General features: G+C 41.3%; 1 protein-coding gene across 5 annotated transcripts in view; it reads left to right on the top strand.

Annotated features, from left to right (window-relative positions):
* The window catches only part of ABTB3 (ankyrin repeat and BTB domain containing 3), a 228,504-nt gene extending 209,349 nt beyond the window's left edge, over nucleotides 1–19,155 (top strand). For 3 of the 5 annotated variants that reach the window (XM_083700017.1, XM_083700016.1, XM_083700019.1), the window contains 8 exons: nucleotides 247–425; nucleotides 2,680–2,751; nucleotides 7,444–7,549; nucleotides 9,214–9,316; nucleotides 11,305–11,386; nucleotides 12,588–12,656; nucleotides 14,794–14,907; nucleotides 16,038–19,155. In XM_083700017.1, coding sequence (XP_083556143.1) covers nucleotides 247–425; nucleotides 2,680–2,751; nucleotides 7,444–7,549; nucleotides 9,214–9,316; nucleotides 11,305–11,386; nucleotides 12,588–12,656; nucleotides 14,794–14,907; nucleotides 16,038–16,247 — 935 coding nt within the window. In that variant the 3' untranslated portion in view covers nucleotides 16,248–19,155. The remainder of the gene's footprint in view (nucleotides 1–246; nucleotides 426–2,679; nucleotides 2,752–7,443; nucleotides 7,550–9,213; nucleotides 9,317–11,304; nucleotides 11,387–12,587; nucleotides 12,657–14,793; nucleotides 14,908–16,037) is intronic. The other 2 variants (XM_083700018.1, XM_083700020.1) reach the window with 1 other exon arrangement.
* Nucleotides 19,156–23,014: the final 3,859 nt, after the last annotated feature.

Genomic DNA, 23,014 nt, shown 5'->3' on the forward strand with positions numbered 1-23,014 from the left:
AACAGTAAAAAAGAGGAGCGACAGGCCCAGGAGGTTCTAAGGCTTGACAGTGGGCCCCCAAATGAGGTGTAGGCTTTGACAGGTGCCCAGTGAGGCCTACTGCTAATGGTGATCCCAGCAGAGGAAACAGAATAGGTGGGATGGAATTCAAAATGTGGTCCAGCATAAGATCTCCATGTTGTTAATCTAAACCTGGGTATTTAAGATATGTGCAAATCTTTAAGATAACTTTAAATTTTTATACAGGTGTCCCATGGACTCTGCATACTTGGTTAGAGTCCTTGCGAACTGCCTTTCAGCAACACAGAAGACCACTCATACAATGCTTGCTGAAAGAATTTAAATCTATTCAAGAGGAAGAATACACTGAAGAACTTGTCACGCAAGGGTTGCCTTTGATGTTTGAGATCTTGAAGGCAAGCAAGGTGGGTGAAACTGGCATTATTACACCACAATTGGGATCTATTACTGTTATTATTTATTTCTTCACTGCTCTTCTGTACGTAAAACACTCAAAAGTGGCTTAGAAAACAAAATGCCCAGATAAAAATATTAAACTATAATAAGAACATTGCATCACTAAAACCATCACAATTTGAGTGCAGAACAGTCTTTACATTAGCAAATGATCAAATGTTAAAAGCTTGTTGAAATAAAAAAAGTTTTCAGCTGAAGTCGCCCTGCTAAGATAGTATGCAGATCCATGTAGGACTGGGAGCAACTGTTAGCCAGTGTCAGCAATACTGGGCTGGATGGACCCATATTCTGGCTCAATGGAAGGCAGCTTTCTGTGTCCCTAATTCAGTGAAGGGCACAAGAAGAGGAAGGAGTCGGGAGGGAAGAACATGCGAACACAGCTGTCTTTCTCATAATGCTAAGCCATAGATTCGGGTCTGAGCCACTAAGGACAGATCTACACCGTACATTTCAAGCACATGCAATTCACATCTAAAGCTCATGGCTTCCCCTAAAGGATGCTGGGAACTATAGTGTTTTAAGGGGGTTAATGATTGTAGCTCTCCTATGGTGTGGAGCTGCCCTTAGACATACAGTCAATTTCGCAAATGCATAAAAGCAACACTGTCGCTTTAAAAAGAGAGAGCCAGTGCTCTCCATCCACTGCAAGGATAGCTTAATGTTCACACTCATGGTGAGCTCAAGAGCCGACAGAAGCCAAGTCCTTGCGGTAAAAGTGAGAGTCATGCAGGTCAGGCAATAAAATACAGGCAAGGGAGGCTGATATCCAAAGGAGCTGAGATGTTAGTTTAATCTAGCTGACTACTTAGAATGGTCCAAGAAGGGAATTGTGTCTGTGTGTGTGTGTGTGTGTGTGTGTGTGTGTGAGAGAGAGAGAGAGAGAGAGAGAGAGAGAGAGAGAGAGAGAGAGAGAGAGTGTTTTCAGATCAAATGAATTACTTTTCCCATATTTGTTTTCCTCCCTTTAAGGTTTTTGAGATGAGTTGATATGACCTATTTGGTTTTTAAAAACACTCCTTACATGTTTACTAGGAATCTTTTTCCAGGCCCATTTTGAATTTCATGCCAAAGAGTTTGATACAGGCGTATGTTCACACATTTTGAATATTTCCTTTAAACAAATACTAAACAGTTTAAAAAAAATGCAGTAATTTGACAAGGGTATGTATTAGTATTGTTAGAGATATGAAACACACACACATATACACACACGTAGGGAAATTGGAGATAAACTTTGTTTCACTATATATAAACTAAAAAAAAGGGGGGGAAAGGACCCCTGACAGTTAAGGGCAGTCACAGATGACTCTGGGATTGCGGCACTCATCTCGCTCTATAGGCTGAGGGAGCTGGTGTTTGTCCGCAGACTGTTTTTCTGGGTCATGTGGCCAGCATGACTAAGCCGTTTCTTGCACAACAGAACATCGAAACTAGAGCAGCGCATGGAAACGCCATTTACCTTCCCACCAGAGTGGTACCCATTTATCTACTTGCACTTTTTTATGTGCTTTCAAACTGCTAGGTTGGCAGGAGCTGGATCTGAGCAACGGGAGCTCACCCCGGTGCGGGGATTCGAACCTCCGACCTTCTGATTGGCAAGCCCAAGAGGCTCCATGGTTTAGACCACAGCGCCACCCGTGTTCCTTATATATATAAACTAGGTAACACAATACAGTGGAATCTTGGCTTTCAAGCATCTTGGAAGCTGAACAATTCGGAACCTGAATGCCTAAAACCCAGAAGTGAATATTTCTGTTTTCGAACGTGCCTCGGAAGTCGAATGGCTTCTGAGGTGCATTTCTCCAATCTCTCGATGGAATTTTCCGACCGCCCATTGTGCCTCGGTTGTCAAACGTTTTGGAAGTCGAACAGTCTTCCAGAATGGATTACATTCGACAGCAGAGGCACTGCTGTAGAATAGAAGATAAGGAAAGGCTTCATTAAGTTCTGTGCATGTGGAAGGAAATAAATTGTGCCAGGAGGAGGGGGATGTGTAGCATTTTTTCGTAGCTTTTGCATCTCTATTTACCAAATCAAATAAAAAAGACAAATTTATAAACTTTCAGTGAACAGGGAAGGATGGAATGAATCCCTTCCCTCTGCTTAAGGTGTGAATTCTCCCCTGAGGTAGATTTATTCTAAATGCTGGTGACTGTTGTGGCATTACCTGTCATCACTTTCAGTACCTCTGTGTTAAAACAGTTCAGAATAACCTGGACCCGAAGTCTCCATAAATGTGCGTCTTGCATTCTCCATATGAGAAGTGAACATCAGGTACACCAATGTGGCATGCTAATATAACATGCAATTAACTACTGTCACAGAAAATATAGTGCAGCAGCATGGATTTATCTGGAAACTAACCTTGGATTACCCTGCACTTAAATCCTTAGTCATAATATCTCCCAAAGGGATATTCCAACAGTGGTTTCACGAAGACCCCTGCTGTTTTTCATAACAAGGAAATGCTTGCTGAGACTTCCTGTGTTGGAATAAGAATGTACTGATTCTAGGACTTGTATGCCCTCTTCTGGTCTGATACTCATAGACCTCAGACTATGTTCTTAAATCTGAGCTTTTGCTACACATGTTTTAAAAATCCTTTCAAAAGAGAGTCATGTCATTGCTCCCAGCAACAATTTATGCATCACCTCTGATTAATCGTGCTCTGTTGTGGAAGACCCTTAGCTCGACTCTAACTAACATTTTTAAAAATCTATTTTGTCAAGCTATTCATTGCGTCTAGCTGTTACTACCAACCTCTTGAGGTTCCCTAGCTCACAAATGTTGACTAATATTAATGATGTATGTGCTTCTTAATAATGTACAAGTAATCTTACAAAGCAATGTTTAATCAGTTTTCATGGAGCTCGTACATGATTTTTACCCAAAGAAAACTCAGCGCAAAGAGAACAAGAGAGAATCAGGGCAGGCTGCCTTTTTAGAACTAAAAAATGTCCAGGGTAGAGAAGGATATAGCGCCATCTGTAGAAACCTAGGATGCTTCCAGACTGCCACTGTTTTCAGGTGGGATTCAATTATATACCAGCAAATTCAGGTTAAACAGCTATAGATGATTGGGAGATCCTCGATAATACACCCATGTCCCCAGAATATTGGATTGCTGGTGATAAGAAATGTGGCAAGAAAATGCAGTGGAAAGTGTGTGATGGTGCTTGATGCAACATTATATGCAACATCATATAATCTTCCTGCAAGCAAATCAGGACGGATGCTCATTAAATAGCCAGTGGCATCTAATCTCCCTGCAAACAGGTCAGAATGAATGCTCAATAAAGAGGTTATCTGGAAGCACCGTCAGCAACAGGATATTGCTCAAGTGTTGAATGAGTTACTACTGGATAAGGAAAAGATGGTCATCTGAAGAGTCTTACACAAGGGCGGGGGAATACAATAATAATCCCACATTTGTTGGTATTGTTTAATCTTACAAGAATAAGCTGGAAAAGCTAAATAGATACTTTGTGTGATAGCTGTTCAAATATCAAACTATGGAATGTCTTATGTTTAGGACAATACATTTCCTAGCCTTGTGCCATGTTTGTTAGCATTACCAATTGCTCAACATCTCTTCACTTCTGACTTCAGTCTAGACACTTACTTTAGCCATTCATTTTTAAGTAAGCAGGGACCATCAGCCAGTGGTAGACCATGTGCTTGTGTGCAAATGATCCTAGTTTCAAATACTCTCAGATACTAGGGCTGCCAAAGACCTTTGTAGCCGAGAGGAACTTGCCTTGGAGTCCTGCTGCCTATTGAAGCAGACAGTATGATTTGGCTTAAAGCAAGCTGCACAATAAGAATTCATGGGCAGTTCATATATTTTCTCACACTGAACATTGGATAAACTTGGGACAAGGTGATGGGAATCTGCCTTAAACTGAATTATTTGGTCCATATAGTACGGTATAGTTTGCACTGGCTGGCACAGGTCTCCGTGATTTCAGACTGGGGCCCGCTGGGGCCGTGGGAAGGCCTGGTGGGGCCCAGCCCCTTGCTTGAAAATTGGGGGAGCCTTGTCCCACCCACCCCTGCCACCCCAGATGGCGTCCCTGATGCACAGTCTCCTTCTTTCCTTTCTGTAATGTATTTAAAACATTTGACTGCCTCTTCCTCTTGGCAGAAAAGGCAGAAAAGAACCAACGTGGGAATGAGAAGGCAGGCACCAATTCTAACTTATCTTCTGTTACAAAGTGTTGGATTTTTATTTTTTACTGTGGCACTAAAGGATTGCAATTAAAATACATAAGGTGAAATAAATTAGAATTTAGTGCTCCTCAGAGACTCTCCCTCCACTCCAATTAGGTAACCTTTTGCTTTGGTTGGTGCCCAAGCCTTGATTACTTACCTTGGAGCAGGTCTACCAACAAGCTTGGCAGAAAGGAGAGCAAAGCGATCACAAGCTTCCTAACTTACATTATCTTGTGGCAGTCTGTTTCTTTCAGCCAGGGATAGCCGACATGATGGTGTTGCTGGACTCCAACTCCCATCATGCATCACCATTTGTCATGTTGGCTGGGGCAGATGGGAGTTGGAGTTCAATAACATCTGGAGGACACTCCAGATTTATTTATTTTTACTACATGGTAAAAATACTACATGGATAGTATGTAAAGTAGAGGGCTGGGTGGGAACCTTTCTCTCTTAAAGATTCATTTTCCACAAGTGAGGATCTTTTATGTGGGCGAGTATTTCAGCAGCAGACTCTCTGACCTGGAATCACTCTACTATGTGATTTTCTGGCCCCTGTAAGAGTCATACATGTTTCTGTCCTTCATGTACACTGGCTCAGCCCCATCACCAAATCTAAATACATTCACAATGGCATGCACATTTTTGTTTTCTTTCAAATTTGATGGTTTGTACAAATCACCCATTTAATGGTTTGTATATTGCTTGGAGCAATTATTATATGAGGCAACTAATAAATACATTTAAAAGCATGCAATTCATCTAGCATTTTTGTGGTTTTCTTCCCTGATTTCCTAAACATACATTATGGTCATTTTACAGTATCCTCTTTCATTACACACTTCCAGGGGACAGAATGCTAACCATTTTCTCATCTTTCCCAGGAGCAGTCAGTTCCTTTGTATCCAACTTTTTCTATCCAGTCTTAGTTCATATCAGTAAATTTCTTTACAGAGTGTTCTCTTAGCTTTTAATTTCAAGATCACCATTTGATTTCAAAATGTTCCTAGCACATGGAGTCTAATTTAGTGTTTGCTCTGTAAGTGAAACTGAATATCTTTCTGCCTATTCCTAATAATCCCTGTGCAGGATTATTGTGTGTTAGGTGACCTTTTCTACCTGTAAGTCTTGCTTGCTTCAAGATTCCTCTGAAGGGAAATGTAGAAGATACTGGATTTCTGGTGGCATTATATCAGGAGAAAGTATGACTAAAAGTCTGCCCTTGGCTCTGTGTGATCAGTTCCCATTGATGTCAAGTTACATATACTTCCTCCACAAAAGACTACAATTTGGCCTTTCTTTTTAACACCTGCAGATTTTCTGGGCTTCTCAGGAGCCCATGGCAATACACTTCAGTTTTATTTTATCGTTTCTCATCACTAGAAACCATTGTTTTGTTGTTTCTCATAGCTAGAAACAATTGTTTGATTATCAGGCACCAATATGTCTTCAGGTGCTCACCTAGACCATGGGTAGGCAAACTAAGGTCCAGGGGCCGGATCCGTCCCAATCACCTTCTAAATCTGGCCTGTGGACAGTCTGGGAATCAGCGTGTTTTTACATGAGTAGAATGTGTCCTTTTATTTAAAATTCATAGGAATTCATTCTTTTTTCCCCTTCAAAATATAGTCCGGCCCCCCACAAGATCTGAGGGACAGTGGACCGGCCCCCTGCTGAAAAAGTTTGCTGACCCCTGCCCTATTCCATTGCAGTAGCACATTTAGAAAACATGGTCATATGCCTTTCTGGGCAGGTTGGATTTCTCTACCCAGAGCAGTGGCATGTCCTTTTTGGCTTATGAACATAGGAAGCTATCCATTTGTCCCAGAATTGCCTATATCAGTGTCTCCCCACCTGTGAGTCATGACTTGCAAGTAGGCCGTGTAGCCTGTGCAGATGGGTTGCAAGCTTTATAAGTAAATCCAATATAATTATAGCTTGTGATCCCTAATTGGTATGATAAATACCTCTTAACAGCTTTTTGTTTTGTTGGCATATTATAAGGTTGTGTTGACACCTATAACCAAACTTCGGAAATGCTTGAGTCTTACATTTTAATGCTTGGGGACTGCTCTTTGGTGACAGAAAAGTCCAAAATTCATGTGACAGTAAATTGATGGGCGACCATACCAAGTAAATTTGGACTTGTGGGTTACCATACCAAAAAAGTTGGAAGCCTTTGGTCTACACTAACTGACAATGGCTGCCTAGGGCCTTAGATTCAGACAAAGGTCTTTCACATCACCCTTGAATGGAGACATCTGGAATTAAAGCATAAACCATACCATTAACTTATGATCTTGTCCAGGTAGGTTTTCTCAGTGAATGCCCTCAGGGATGTAGCCTTGAATACGTAGGCTTCACATGCTGCAGTTTCAGTACACTTATCTGAGAGTACACAGACCTTTACAGCCTCTACAGGAAGTGTAGGATAATTCAGAAATCCTACAATTCTCTGCAGCCTTGTCATGTTTTAACCGAGTGCCACTCTAGATATTCTAGATTCTAGATATAACCACTGTTATATGGATTAGTTGATTTTAGGAACAGCGGGGGAACCTAATAATGTCCCAGGGCAGTTGTTTGAGATGATGACAGAGAAAGTTAGAATATCAGCAAAGGTTTGCATGCTCACATTTTCTGGAATCCATGAGCATATGCTAGTCATTCATCTAACTCCCCAAAGTGACTCTTCTGATCTTCAAGTTATATTTGCATTTAGTGTTTATTTTGTTGTATTGTTGTTTGTTTTAGAATGAAGTGATTAGTCAACAACTGGCTGTCATATTCACTCATTGCTATGGACCCTATCCTATTCCTAAGCTTGTTGAAATCAAACGCAAGCAGACATCTCGTTTAGGTAAGTGTGCTGTGAGTTGTAGAACATGTGTGGCACGGTCTGTTGATCCGCACTGTTGTGCAACACACATTTGGTTCATTGAGGTTTGGTCACTGGGGGAAACCAAGATAAATAACAGAAGTATAGGATCATATAGACATGCTTAATCATGATGGACATCGCATACAGTTAGAAATCAGAAGGGACCATTAAATCAGAAGGGCCATCTGCACTCAGCCACATGCATACATAAGGGACTGCATCCATTCATGATCATGCCTTTATACATGAAATACACATGGTTTGGCTAGACAGAAAGGCACACCAGTTGTTCTGCAGCTGTCCTTTCCTTCGGAGGTCACCAAAGCTTGAGGATTGATGTCTTCCAGAAAACTGAAATTTTGTCATCTAGACATTGCCACCCAAAATTTAGAATTTTACACCAAAATCCAAGTTTTGAAATGTGCAATATTTGGAATGCAGATAGCTAGGTTTTTTTCATTGTTATAAATGGTGGAGGTGGTAGAGAGAAAGAAAATGTCCTTGTCATTATACCCTAGAACCTGATGTCCTCTGATACAATTGTTAGGCAGTAAGTTCAGAATTGACAACACGTAACTTGTGGAATTCACTGATACATGCTGTGGTCGTAGCTACTAGCTTAAACTGATTTTTAACAGAGTAATCCTGTACTCACAACATGCTGGGATCAGAGCAATGCTACCACTACACTGGAATTCATATTGTAAGATCATTGTGCTTTGTGTTGTTACCTTGTTGTGGATCTGAGGGCTCTCCCACACTTCCACTTGTCCCATGCCAAAAACACAGTTTTCCACTTGACCCACACTTTCTAGGCATGGGTCTGAGCTGTTTACGCCTTTCCCCGCTCCTTTCCCAAGGAAAACTCACTCTTTAGTGCTAAATTGGAGCAAATGTCAATCTGGAGAAAACCCGAGTTGCTGTTTGCTCCAATTGCACACTAAAGAGCAATTTTCCCCAGGGGAAAGTGGTGGGGCAAGAGGAAGAATGGATAAGCCCTGAGATAGAGCATTGGATATATAAGGAAGAAAATCTTTAACCAGGAAGCCTAGTGCTTTTCATTTAACACTCTCATTACAATCAGTGAAGGTGATGGTTATGACTGCGGTCCTATTTTGGGTCTTTGTCAATTATGACACCACTGTGTTGTCAAACAGAACAAATTAAAGCAATTGTCCATGCTAATGTGGGCACAAGTGGGCACAGTCTTGTTAATGATGGAAAGGTGCACCAGATTTAAAGATCTGTTTACATAGCTGTGGACGTTTAAAGATAATGGTCTAAAAAGGAAACAAAATCTTCCCTAGATTGTCACTATTTTGCCTGAGGGATTTAGTTGCATACCAGCAAATTTAGGTTTGTACAGTTACAGGGGATTAAAGTACTCTGATACAAACTCACTTGTAAATATATATATATATTAGAATTGATTTTGTTTAATTAAAAAGTGACAAGAAAATGGATGACAAAGTGTGGGATAACAATTGATAGAAAGTTATCCAAACTCCACACAGACAAATCAGAATGAATCTCAATAAAGGCACATGCCTCTCTCAGGCAGCTATCAGGATCAAGCACAACCTGTGTTTTACCTTACTCCCAACTAAAATGTCTTCCCACTCATTTTTGTTTTGTGATTCCAGATCCTCATTTTCTTAACAATAAGGAAATGTCAGATGTTACGTTCCTTGTAGAAGGAAGACCCTTTTATGCGCACAGAGTATTATTATTTACTGCATCCCCAAGGTAAATATATGTATTTGTAAATAAACCTGATGGAACCTAATTTGAGTATCAGGGAGAATACAAAGCAGGAAGCATTTATAGGTTATACAACAGGAGCTTGCAGTGAAAGTTGTATTTTAGCAAGAGAGAACGCATCATAAGCTGCAGAGATTCCCTGTGGATGGTACCTTGGAAGTTCAGAAAGAGACAAGCTTTGGGGCTGTAAATGTATAGGCTAGTAGAAAGATCTGTTGGGAACAAGAATTGGACTTCAAAGTAGGGGAGGGAAGTTTGCATAGAGGAGAGGTGGGTTATATATGTTATTCAGAGCTGCCAGACTGTTTTCCTGCAGCAGAAAGTACATCTGCTGAAATCCCCTCATTTACACAACTGTTTATGGTGCAGAGGACCTGTCTTCTATTCTATCTGACCAACAGTGCAGGAGCCTAGCTTCCAGTGGCTTGTCAAAATAAAAGAGTGCTAGCTGGTCTTTAAAAGGAGATGTAAGCTTGAGCAGAAAGCCTCTAGGGCCATTCCAGAGGAAGCCCTGCTCCTAGGGGATAGCAATCAACCATCCAAGAGGTCTTTGGTGGCTGGCCTTACATTGTGTAGAGGGAAACGTAAGGGACTCATAACATAAATATGTAAAATGTCATATTTCCCAGGCTGCCTTTTTGTTCCCCCTGTATAATCTCCCCCCCCCCCAAAAAAAAAGAAATTGGACAGCTTCAGTAAAACATATTAGACTTAGAATGCAAATACTTTTCTTGCTGGATTTGATAAATCTCTTGTTTCTGACAGCCTTGTATTTGAATCATGCAGCTGGCAACTTAGGCAGGAAGGAACTGCATGCAAGGGAGTGCATGGAATGTAGGTGCATCAGCAGGCTGGTGGGGTAGGACAGAGTGTTCCACCCCTTCTCTGGGCCTAGCCTAGAAACCCAACAGGACTCCCAGAGAAGGGAAGCCCTTCTGCCTTGCCCAGACTAGAAATGCAGCAGAGCACTGCTGGAGAGGCTGAGCTCTCTTTTTCTCCTTTGCAAACCTACAGCAAGCCAGTATTTTTTTTTTATTTTTGTTGGCAGGCCAGTAACTTTTATAGGCAATTTTACAAGGCTGTTTTAAAGCTTTCTGCCTGCCAATAAGTTTCATATGGGCAGAGCTCAAAAACATTAAAAGTTTGTAGGCAATATAAACAAGTCTAAGCTACTGGGGTTTTTCCAGCCTTGCATATCAGCCTCTTCTGACGTTGCTGCTTTGCCAAGTGGCTGTTCCTGTGCCTTTAAGAGACGCTTGATAAAGATATGCAGAAATCAGTGGATGAGACTTTTCATGATTCTTAAATAAACATAATCACTTGCTGGTTGCTATGGATCACACTCTTACTAAAAGGGCAGCTGCAGGATACCTCAGGGACCACCTTAGCACTTAAACGTTCCTGTCCCGTTGCTGCAATTTTTAGGAGGGACACTATTTCTGGTTCCCCACATGCCTGAGGGCTGCTTCACTTGCACTAGGAAGTAAGGCTTTAAGTCCAGTAGTACCTACGCTCCGGAAGTGCCTTCCTATGGTAAGCAGCAGCAACCATGTGCTTTCGACAGTTAATTGAAAACCTTTCCATTTAAGCAGGCTTCCCTTCGTATGTGACCCTGCCATTTATAATTCACTTTGGATTTTTTTTAAATGTTATATTTTATGTATTTTTTAATTATTTCTTGCATTATATACTACTTGATGTGTGCCTCTCTGGTGTTCTTTCGAAGTTTGTCCATATAAATAAATGCAGGGAGCAGCTCAAGAACTGACAACCATCAGCTTGGTACAATTTTTTTGAATTGCGTTTAGTACCCCAATCCTAGAATGCTGTCACTGTGTACTTGAGTGACATCTTTGTTATGCTGGCGTGCAAGCTGGTAGCCACCAGCCCATGAATTTTTTCCATGGCATATTATTCTCACAATCTGTCCTGAAAAATAACAAAAATCAGTGTGTTTGAATATTTTTGCGTAGGTTTAAAGCCCTCTTGTCCAGCAAACCTGCATCTGACAGCACTTGCATTGAAATCAGTTATGTGAAGTATCCCATTTTCCAGGTAAAGTTCAATACACTGCGGTGTCTTTGTATAATAAGCCAATGGTAATTTGCGGGAGAGAAAAAACATAACCAGTTGGAAGCCAGATCACAAGTGAATGGTGATTAACTATTTTATGGCCTATGTATGTAATCTGTGTTGCAGTGTGATATTGTGAAGAGCCAAATAAATATGAATTTTATACCAGTGTAACCCAGAGCTAAGGAAATTCTCAAACCTGAAACGATGACGATCAAGCAAATTAGAAGGGCTAGTTGCACAGGATCCTGGAGTACCCCTCCCCTGACCAGTACACCTCCTTCTCAGAGATCTGTGTAGTTCCAGAAATGTCACTAAGTAGTGGGTGATTCACACAGATTCAGGCTTATCTTTACAGCTTTCATTATAGTGGTTTCCACCCTCCTTTTCTGATATTCTAGTTCCATTGCGCTTGTTGTCTCAAGGCAGGAGAAATCTGCATCTGAGTTTGACATTCCTTTTATCCCTTGCTTGTGCCTGCTCTACATTCATCAGCTTGCTAGATGTTAAGGATGCATCTAGTTCTTTTCTGTATGAAATAGACAAAGGGTGCTTTTCAGACAGGGGCTTAATTTGCAAATAGGTCATTGGTAAAAGTCTGTATTTTTTATGTACCATAAAGGGTAACTCTGGATTAAGGAAAGGAAATATGGGCTGACATTTTGATGCCAGTGATATCATGTGGACAACAAACATCTGTCTTAGAAGCACCCTTGGTCCTCACTAAGCCACAAGGATCTCCCGTCTGAGCTTGTCTTAATACCCTGCTTGTATGCAAGGCAGAAGTGGGTCAGAAAGATTTCCATTCAGAGACAAAAGCCCTCAGGAGCCAAAGTCTGATGTCAATAAAGGACTCCCATGTGATCCATTGCTGGCTGAGATGCTACCTTCCTGGCCATTGTCTTGCCAAAGTAGTACATGCTCTGGTTATCTTCCACCTAGACTACTGCAATGGGATCTATGTGGGGCTACCTTTGAAGGTGACTCGGAAACTACAATTAATCCAGAATGCGGCAGCTAGACTAGTTACTAGGAGTGGCTGCCGGGACCACATAACACTGGTCCTAAAGACCTTACCACTTATTTTATCTTGTGTGCAGTAGCCCATAAATGGGGTGGGAAGAAGAAATACGGAAACTACGCTTGCATTTTTTGTGATCTATCAATCTCTTTGTTATTTCAGCTCATAATGCAGTATCTGTACTATGGAGGTGCAGAGTCACTTCTCATTAAAAACAATGAAATAATGGAGGTAAGAAGCAGCTTGCTCTACTGGTTCATTATAAATATGCAAAGAAATAGTAAAATAAAAAAGTAGACTTCACCAATTGTGAAAGGGCTGTGATTCCACATGAAATAAATTAATGAATCAATCAATCAATCAATTGTCGGAAATATGAAACTGGGAGGGAATAGAAAAAGGAGAAGTTCATTCACCAGATCAAAATTCAAAGTGTAGTTCAAAGCAGGCACAAAGCCCAGTTAGTCCTCCTGTTACGTTGCCTGTGTATTTAGCCAGCATAAGAACAATAGTTTTCAAAGACTTGAAAACAGTAAGATAACATAGAAAACTGCCTTATACAAATCAGGCCAATAGTTCACATAGCCTAGTAGTTTCCCCTCTGCAGTGGTCGTGGTTTCATACAGGGTTTTAGTTTCCAACCCTTTCTGAAGATTCCTGAAATATGAACCCGGGGCCTTGTGGCCCTTCCCTTCTGCCTCTCATTCTGTCATTGCACACATATGCAGCCATATATTTTTGACCCACGGTGATCAAACAGGTTTTTCAAGCACTATAAAAATCAATGCACTATTTTTTAGCAGTGACCACATTTTCAGAGGGGGCAGGGGATAAACATGAGATTGCAGAAAGGCAGTAGACTCTGTCATTTTGGGGGTCATCTTATTTTATGCATTCATTTTGAAACCTCCACGTTTTCCTCAGTGAAGTCTGACATTTGATCTGACTGGTTTTGTAGCTTGCCATTCACCGGCAATGAGTCCTCTAGGTTTGGTTTCATCACCTCCTTTCCTCTTTGCGGTGGTCAGAGGTAAAATAGCAAGAAGAATTATCTGAATAATATGATGCAAATTTGCCTTAATTCAGCTGAGCTTCAGTTTGGGCAGCATAAAACATTTGAAAGAAAAAGAACAGGAAATGAGGTGAGGGATGAAAAAACTTAACTGCTAATTCACCCCCCTCTTGTTCCCCTCCCTCCCTCCCTCCCTCGCCCCCTCCCTTCCTCCCAGGACTCTGGTATATATTGCCACATGGCACCCATATCTCCACAGCAGTGCAAGATTTCAGGGGTTCCAGGCACTTACCCAGGGTCTGTGTTTCCGTTGGAAATGAGGCACAGCAGAGACTGTGGTGTCTTTAGGATATATGGTTTTATTTACACACATATACATCTGTAATGGGAGTTGGGGTTGCTTGTGCATAAGCCACAAACTGCTCCACGCTGATTGTATGGCTAAACCTTTCCCTGGCTTGACAGCCCTTAAAACTCGACTGTCTCAGTCACTGGCAGAATCCGTCAGTGGGCGTTTCCTGAACTTTTTCCAACATAGAAATTCCTTGACTCCCAGTCTCCTCCTAGCTTCTCTGCGCGGAAGCTTTCTGCGCAGCGTAGGCGTGCCAAGCGGAGGTCCTGTGCTCTCCCCGCTGATCTCACTGGCAGAGTCGGAGCCTTCCCTCCGAAGTACTCTCAGCCTCCCCTTTCTTCCTGTTGTCACCTTGATTTCCTTCCCCAGCGGAAGCTCTCCCTCTCTCCTTGCTAGTTCCCTCTCCGGCATCATTGGGGAGCCTTACCTCTCCTCTTGGCTCCGATGGCAGTTCCCTGACAACAACCTTAGTCTATATGGACGGAGTGCAGAGCCTTCACATCCTAAGAGGGTCTTGTCTTCTCCATAAGTACAGCATTAGATTCAAAGAACAGAAAAAAACCATCCTCTGTGTCTCTTTGTTCCAGCCTGTCATCTCCAGCTCACATGGTGTTCCGCCCCTCCTTCTTCCTCTCACTGCTAAACCTGTTTCCTCCTACATATGTCATCCAGACTTGAAATCCGAACCCTTCTTGTCCACCAACACATAGCTGGAGCAGGCACCCCATCCCTCCTTTGCCTGGCAGTCTTCACCTTCTGTTGGTGTCATTGATGGGCCATCACTGGCCTTTGTCACCTGCTAATGGTCCATTTTAGTGACTATGCCAAGCTGTCCTGGTTTGTTAGCATAAATTAAATCCAGGGGGTTTCAGCATTTGGCACAGTTTAATCAAATATTGTTTAGTTCTAACTTTTACTAAGTTCAAGGATTATGGGTGCCCTTGCACCCACAAACTCTGGAACCAAAGCACATAACAATATTTTCTTTTCTCCTGTTTTTTCAGCTTCTGTCTGCTGCTAAATTTTTCCAGCTTGAGGCATTGCAACGACACTGTGAGATCATCTGTGCAAAAAGTATCAACACAGAAAACTGTGTGGATATTTATAATCACGCCAAGGTAAAACTGCATTATTCATTTTTTAAAAGTGTTTTTATACCACCATTTATATGGCATCACAGTGTGGTGTACAATCAAATGTGGTACACACACATATATATATATATATTTTAAAAAGCATGCCCAACCGACAACTGAGCAGAGGATTTCTACCTCAGTGTAAATAGTGACTTTGTAGCCTAGCCAGGAACATGCTCACAAGACTCCAATGGCACGTTCCCTTCTGGCATTCACCAGGAGTGGTGTTCTAGGCAGATATACTCAAGAGTCTCTCCAGCTGTCATTGAAGAACAACATGGGCATCTTGTATGTGATATTTTCATGTGTTGCTCTTCAATTGCAGCTCCCACAACTCCTTAAGAGTCTTCACACGACTGCCTAATTTGTCCATACACATCCCTTCTTGATTTGCCATCTTTCAAATTCCTTAACTGTGTGTGAGCCTTGAGTGGGAAATCACAGCCATCGCTTTTATCATTCATGGCTTGGAGCAACAGAGCAACTGAGCTTAGGCAGGCCTAATAGAATTTCTGGTGTTTTTGTCATTGAAGGGCAAACCTCCATTCTAAACTGCACACTTACATCCAAAGGTCCCTTCCATTTAAGCAGCAGAGTTCCATCTTGCAGTGTAGGTTACTGTTGAAGAAAAACAAGTCCAAATCTCTTGTCTTGCCTGCAGAACTACTTCCATGGAGGGTGGACAAACAGAAGTACACACACACACACACACACACACACACACCACATTGCTAGACTATGGAACTTGGGACCACCAGTTTTAATGGCTTTAAAAGGGAAACAGGCAAACTCATGGCAGAGAAAACTATCAATGACTGCCTGTCAGGGTGGCTGTGTTACTTCCAGTATCTGGGGCAGTATGTTTCTGAATATCAGCCCTGAGTGGGAAGAGTACTGTTGCACCCATATTCTACTTGTCGGTTTCTCATGTGCTTCTGGTTGGCCACTCTAAGAACAGAAGAATTGTTTGGTTTTCTTGGTCTGAACCAACAGGGCTCTTCTTAAGTTCTTAGGATTTCTGGCCTATATCTGTGTATAAATTTGACTATTTTTTTTTCTTTTCCTTTTCTTTTCTTTCTCCCTGCCCTGGGCCTCATTTCCTCTGTCTTCAGTTTCTTGGAGTAACAGAACTAGCTTCCTATTGTGAGGGTTACTTTCTAAAAAACATGATGGTCCTCATAGAAAACGAAGCTTTCAAACAGCTGCTGTACGACAAGAACGGAGACTCGTCTGGCCAAAACGTACTACAAGATTTACAGAGGACGTTGGCATCACGGATCCAGTCGATTCATTTGTCGTCTTCAAAAGGCTCCATTGTATAAAGTTCAGGAAGAGCCTGATGTTTCTGACGGGGGGGAGGGGAAGCACCACAAATGAAAACGTTGCTGGTGCAGTTTCTTAAGAGAATATACAACACTATTTTTTCCTATGGGAGTATTACATTGCGGTTGTGGGCCAGAGGTGCTGTCACTTGCTTGAAACTTCCTTTGGGCAAAAGGTTATGGTACATGTGACTCCTATGCATTTTTGGAACTACAAGGATGTATTGCTGTTCTGTGAATTGCTGTTCAGATTCTGAATGCGGAAGTGCTGTCGTGCAGCTAATGCCAACTGAAGCTGGGCCATGTACCCGTACGTAGCAGAAGCCCGTCCTAGACCAAGAATGCCACGAAACAATTATTTGACAAAACCAACACATCAGGTTGTTTTTGTAACACAGTGTCATACTTCTTCTTCTTCTTCTTTTTGAGACCTGCACTCTCCCTGCCCCATAGTCCATTGTATTGTGCATTTGAGAAACATATGATCTGGTAGTATGGCAAATTTTTAGTGGTGGGAACTTTTTAAAAATGTTCATTAAAAAATGGGGTGGCCTCTTAGGGTTCCCTCCCACTTTATTTTCTTAAGCTCCAAATTTTGTTTTCAACATATTTGAGAATGTATGTTACATGTTAAGTTTGGGGTTCATTTTTTTCTAATTTTTGGGGTTTTTTATGGTAAGATGTACACTGTGTGAACATACATCTAAAAAGGTTCTGCTCATATACTTTACTTTTATAAGTCGTATAATCTTGCCCCAATGGCTCATGGTTACACCAAAGAGGTGCATTACCAAGGACTCAGTAGTTGGGGTGGGGAAAATTGCATGCTAACTGTGGTTTGGGGTTTAAAACAGCAATGAAATTTTAACATGCATTTGCATGGTAACGGTACCTGTGAAATGTTACGTTTGTGCTTAATTTTGCCAAGAAAAAGAAAACAATGCAATGTTAGTTCTTTGTCAAACTCCATTTGTGAAATATATTTCAGAGTTTCGTTTTCTGGGGGTTCACAATTCCCATGGAGAATAATTTTAGAGAAGATGATTTGTAGTTATTATATGAGAGAGGTCAATACTGGGTCAACAATTCATGGGAAATGTTGGTATTTTGCTACTGGGAAGAGGTTATGAAGAAGATGATTTATTTTAATTATATATTAAATATGTCCTATAGACTGATTTCTTGCCGTATAATGAGAATGTGTAGGTTATGTGCTCATGGAAGCCTGTAGCAGGCCTCAAGTTGTTTAGCAGCATATTTTTAGCAAGACGAACCTATTAAGTGCCACACAGATTCCTGACCATTTAGTTTGCAGGGACCACAGTAAAAGATCATTTCCATCAGAATGTTTATCAAGCTACCTTTTCCTTGATGAAGTTGTGTCAATTTGCTTGCCCTGCCTCGCCCCACCCTGTCGTGCCCCTGGGAAAATTATGTCTGGAAATTTTCATAATGCCAGTTCAAAGAAAATCCTAGGTCTTTTCTATAAGGTGCTAATTCACTTTGACAGATTTTTTTAAATGTTCAGGAATCCAGTTTTCTTTTATATTGGACAACAAGAAAACAAGGGGCTGTTCTGTGGCTCTAAATGTCAAATCCTCCTTTTTTGTTTTATACCATTCCTGCAGCAACACTGCAAAATTGCCTAAACTACCGGTAATGTTACAGAGGCACAGCATGGCAATTGAATAATGGAGTAATGCTCACCCCGGACCCATTGTCTGTAATGGGCAACTTGGCTTACTGTGAATTTTGCACTGCAGTGCTGACAGGGACAATAACCTGACCAGTGTGATTACTGTTCCCTTGGGTGCTTCCTTGCTGTGCTTCCTTGGTCACCGCAAACAGCCGTACACAAGGGATGAGTTGCTGTAACCCTTCTATGACATTTGAAGGGCCTCCTGAGTGTTAACTGCTGAGCTGCCAAATACAGTAGTGAGTGTTGGGGATCAATGCAGCAGGGAAAAGACTCTTGAAGGATGTTTTTCACAAGCAATACCAAGAGTCATCATTTGTGAATGTTGTTAATATGGGGATAGTAAGCAGGGGTTGTTGGTTGTTTTTTTAAAAAATTGAATGCATGTTCTATTCAATGCAACTGGTTGTGCAATTTTCAAATGCCAAAAGCAATTTTATGCTTTATGGTATGTGATGCAAGGCCACGGTCAAACTGTGGCTTCTTGTAGGCCATCATTCAGCATTAACTACTTGTGAAAACAACCAAAGGCTATTGCTACTCACAGACCAGTTCAGCTCTAATATAAGGGGCAGCCGACCTGGCGGCCTCCATACATCAGTGGACTACAACTCCCATCAGCCCTAGTCAGCATGGCCAATGGTCAAGGATGATGGAATTTGAAGTCTGCTGACATCTGGATGGCACCACATTGGCTACCCCTGACCTAAGGCATACTTTTGTAGCTGAACTGGGTGGGGGAATAGAGGATTATATTCAACTAAGTTTTTCCCATAGCTTTTGAGTTCATTGGGTCTGCTCTGAGTAGGACTAGCATTGGGCTACAACCCAAGTTGTAGTCTTGGCTATTAATTTAGAAACTATATAGCGCAATGGTTTGGATCTTAAGATAACGGAAGAAAGTTATTCCCTCCCAACTGCCTGCACCCCATGCTACATTATTCAGGAGGTCTCCTCCTTTGCAGAGGGCTGCAGGCAGGAGTGGAAATCTAGCTCAAAAAGACAGAAGGCCCCCAGCAGGAGATATGAAGCGGTGGTCAAATTGGGGCCCCTTGCAAGTCAAACCTACACGTTAAGCACCTCAGCCAAGAGACAAGCCAAACAAACATATGACTATATAAAAAAACCGAGGTGTTGTAAAGTTTGCTGTAGTCTGTTTAATGGTGTGAATGTATATTAAAATCTTTTGATTAAAATGCCACTTAAAAATAACTGAAAATTAATTTTCTAGGTATTTCAATTTCATTCTGTTGAGCTAACAGAAGTAAATGGTTAAATATGGAAAACCTGACAGAAGTAAGAAGTTAACACCAGGACCTCAGTAATAGTTAAGTGGGCTGGGACTGTAGGTAAGCTGGCTGTAAAGGTGAATGGGAAACCTTCCTTGTGTGGAATTTCCTTTCTTAGGATTCCAAGCCAATGATGGGGTTGCAAATGGAAATGATGACAAGAAGTGATCGCTTCCTTGCTACAGCAACGCCTTCTACTTTTGGTTATCCTTCCAGATGTTTTTGCTGTGTTCTTCAAAAAGAAGATTGAAGCAGGTCTGCCATGTCCCTCAAATGTCTGAGCTTTACAGGTATATCACTGTCAATGCATCTTGGATTAGTGTCATGGAACCAATTTAGGTAACCTCCCCTCCTCTCCGCACTCCCTCCTTCCTCACTTCTCCCTCTAAATCTAAAATCCCTCCATAGATTCCATCCCTTATAGCATTCGAGAAAGGGTCTTAAGGATACAGTATATGATTCTGAGTCGGTGAAGTATTACAGTGCGATCCCCAAAGGGCATCATGTGAGAGTGAGGCTGTGATTTAGCTGAAACCAGAACTCAAGCCTTGCTGGATCAGACCCGTGATCCGTCTAGTCCAGCCTCCTGATTCCCACAGTGTCCAGCCAGATGCTGCCAGGAAGCCTAAAAGTGAGCCATGAAGGCAGCCGTCCTACCGCATTGTATACCCCTGGTACCTGGTATTTAGAGGTGCACTGTTTCTGAAAGCGCACACCCATTTAGCTGCCCTAGTTCGTAGACTCTGACAGGCTTATCCTCCATGAATGTGACTCATTTTTCTATTTGCTCAATTACATAAATATCAAGAAATGAGTAAGCAATCCAGTCATCTCCCCACCCCCAAATAAGCCATATAATCCTAGCTGGGGATTGTTATACACTTTTTTTATTTAAAAAAAAATTAAATAATTAAAGGTTTATTGGCATGAACATAATAAAAATGATGGATATGGCAAACAAAAATAAATGTAAAAGTAGAAAATAAAACACCGATACAGAGGAGGGGTAAAAAAGAAATCAAATCTAGCACAACGATATGAAACATTCTTTGTCTGAAAGATCAACTGTTGGGATTCTTGAAACTTTTCTTTATCATATCTATCCAGGTGGACTGTTTGCTGCATCTTAATATTTATAACCAAGTTTTATATCCAATATCTAAATATTTCTCTGAATTTCTGACTCACAGTTAATATTTCCAACAGACCCTTATGCCTTTAAGAGCAGTGTAGGAAGTATAAATTCAGTGGGTGCAACCTTTACCCTATGATAGAGATACATAGCTAAGAAAGCCTGCACCTGCACCTTTTGAATATATCTTAATTACACAGTTCGTAAATGTTACCATTTCATCAGCTTCCATTTAACTCTTCTGCAGTGTGATCCTATACTTGCCTGTTCCAAAGTAAGTCCCCCTGATTTCATTGGGGCTTACTCCCAGGTAGGTGGGTATAGGATTGCTGCCTAACTCACCTCAAAAAACCTAAAAATGACTCTTTTCACTAATAAGTTGGTAATTTTTCACTCTCCCCAGTTTTTCCTAAAATTTCCTTTAGGCCCCTGCAGCCAGTTCCACAATAAAACAGCTCTCATCTTCTTCCTTTTCTGTAAATTATTTTAAAATGGTTAGGTAGAGAACTATCCTTAGGTATGACTCTTAAAGGGTGATATTTTCTCTCAAGAGCCTAAAACAGGGCCTTCCAGGGGAGGGGGTGGAATCACACAACTTCTTCTGTATTTCAGAACTTTTCTATATCCTTTTATAAGAGCTAATTTCCATATGTTTTCCAGTAGGAAAATGATCAGTTGCCTAAGGATTATACTGTGTTAGGCAAAGCCGTATGGTGAAGTTTATTGCCCATAGACTTGAAAAACTGAAACAGGATCATAGGTGGCCATGTGTTTGTACTGAAAACAAAACAAAAAAAAAAAATTCAAAAGGAATAAAATCTGAAGCGAGAGAAGGAGGATGAGGGCTGGATACAGAATGCTAACTGCACTGGACAATTTTTTGAAAAGGTGACCATGGTGACCTTGAAACATTTTTTTCAAAGACAGGTGTAATATTTATAGAGCAGTGAAGGCAGGTTTGGAAGGACCCTCACTGTGTTCAATGCTGCTTTGTTTTGTTCTTTCTGGGGTCAAGGGGAAACAGCTATGGCAATGAATTGGCTAGTTCCAATGACGTCACCAAAATACAACCACAATCCTGTAACTTTCTTTTTAACATGCTGATGGAGAAATGTATATGTGTGCCAATAAAGTTACATGTGTGACAGACAGCTTAAAGTATAAAAAGGCAGGAAGTCTGCATGGAAACAAGGGAGGGGAAAACTGACAAGCAAATAACAAGGACATTCTTTTTGTACAACTTCATAAGCAAGGACACAGAACCTGCTGTGACTTCTCTTCAGATGTTACATCTGCCTTTGTTCTTAAAGATGTGAAATAGATCAAGAGTTTCTAAGGTAAAAAGGGAGATTGGTAGTTGGGAGATCTTTACATCAAATATTACCATAGTCCCTGAATAAGTCACTTAGCTGTTATTTATGGGGGTTTAGCGGTTTCCCATTTGTCCGCAGTGCCTGTTACAGAATAATTTGCTCTCATTGTGATTCCAATAACTAATCCAGGGATAGGGGATCTCTGGCCCTCCAGATATTGTTGAACTGTAGCTCCAGTCATCCCTGCCCATTGGCATCCTCATTGAGGCTGATGGCAATTGGAGTCCAGCAACATCTGGAGGGCCATAGGTTCACCATCCCTGGCCATAGATGGAGGAAATGGAATAGGGACGTAGAGCACTTCCCTCCTCAGGCTGCCAAGACCCAACCTTGTGCCTGTTTTTCTCTGTTAGAGAAGTAGAAAGTGTTGCATATGGACATCAACATGAAATGAAAATTCGGCTTTAACAGAGTTTAAATAGTTCCATTGTGTAGGCTGATGTGAATTTGTCTGAATGTACTTTTCTGATCAAATTTGATTGTCTTCATTCAGGCCACAATCTTTTATCCAGTAAGCCCCATTGAATTCAGTGGGACTTACTTCTGAGTGGGCACATATAGGCTTGCATTGTCACCTTTCTTCCTTTAGTACTGATACATTCCTATTGAAAGGTCTGTGGGAACATCAACTACATTCTCCTTAGCACTTTTCTGAAGCACGTGCAGAAGAATTCTTCAGTCTTCTAAGAAATAATGTGTGTGTAGAAGTATACACATGCTGGGGAGTAAAAGAGGAACATGACTCTATCATTTTATTTTGATTTCTTTTTTAAAGTCACATTTGAGCCTGAAAATGTCTGGGTTTGGAAATGATTGGAGCGCCAAAGTACACCTAGTAATGACAATCCTAAAGCTAAAGTCCAGTATATAATGTTATATTTTTAGGAGCATGCCCAATATATTTTAAATTTGCATGTAGAAATATGAAGTGTGAACGCAACAAACACAAATTATATACAGTGCAATCCTATACATGTCTATCCAAAAGGAAGCCCCATTCAGTCAACTGGGACTCACTCTCAGGTAAGTGGGTCTAGAACTGCAGTCATATGCCAAGTTATCTGCTAATTGCACTCAATGGCAACCCCATGTTTGCCCCTCTGTGTTGGCCTGAAGCCAGAAATGGAGAGTTTGTGGCCCTCCAGAGTTGGTGGATTCCCATCAGCCCCAGCCAGCCAATAACCAGGGATGGTGAAAACTCTAATCCAGTCACATCTGAAGGTCACAGGTTCCCTATCCCTGCCTTGAGCTTTCAAGCTACTAAAATCAAATCCAAA

Source organism: Podarcis gaigeae (genome assembly GCF_964106915.1).
Source record: "Podarcis gaigeae genome assembly, chromosome: 10".
Taxonomy (NCBI): Eukaryota; Metazoa; Chordata; class Lepidosauria; order Squamata; family Lacertidae; genus Podarcis; species Podarcis gaigeae.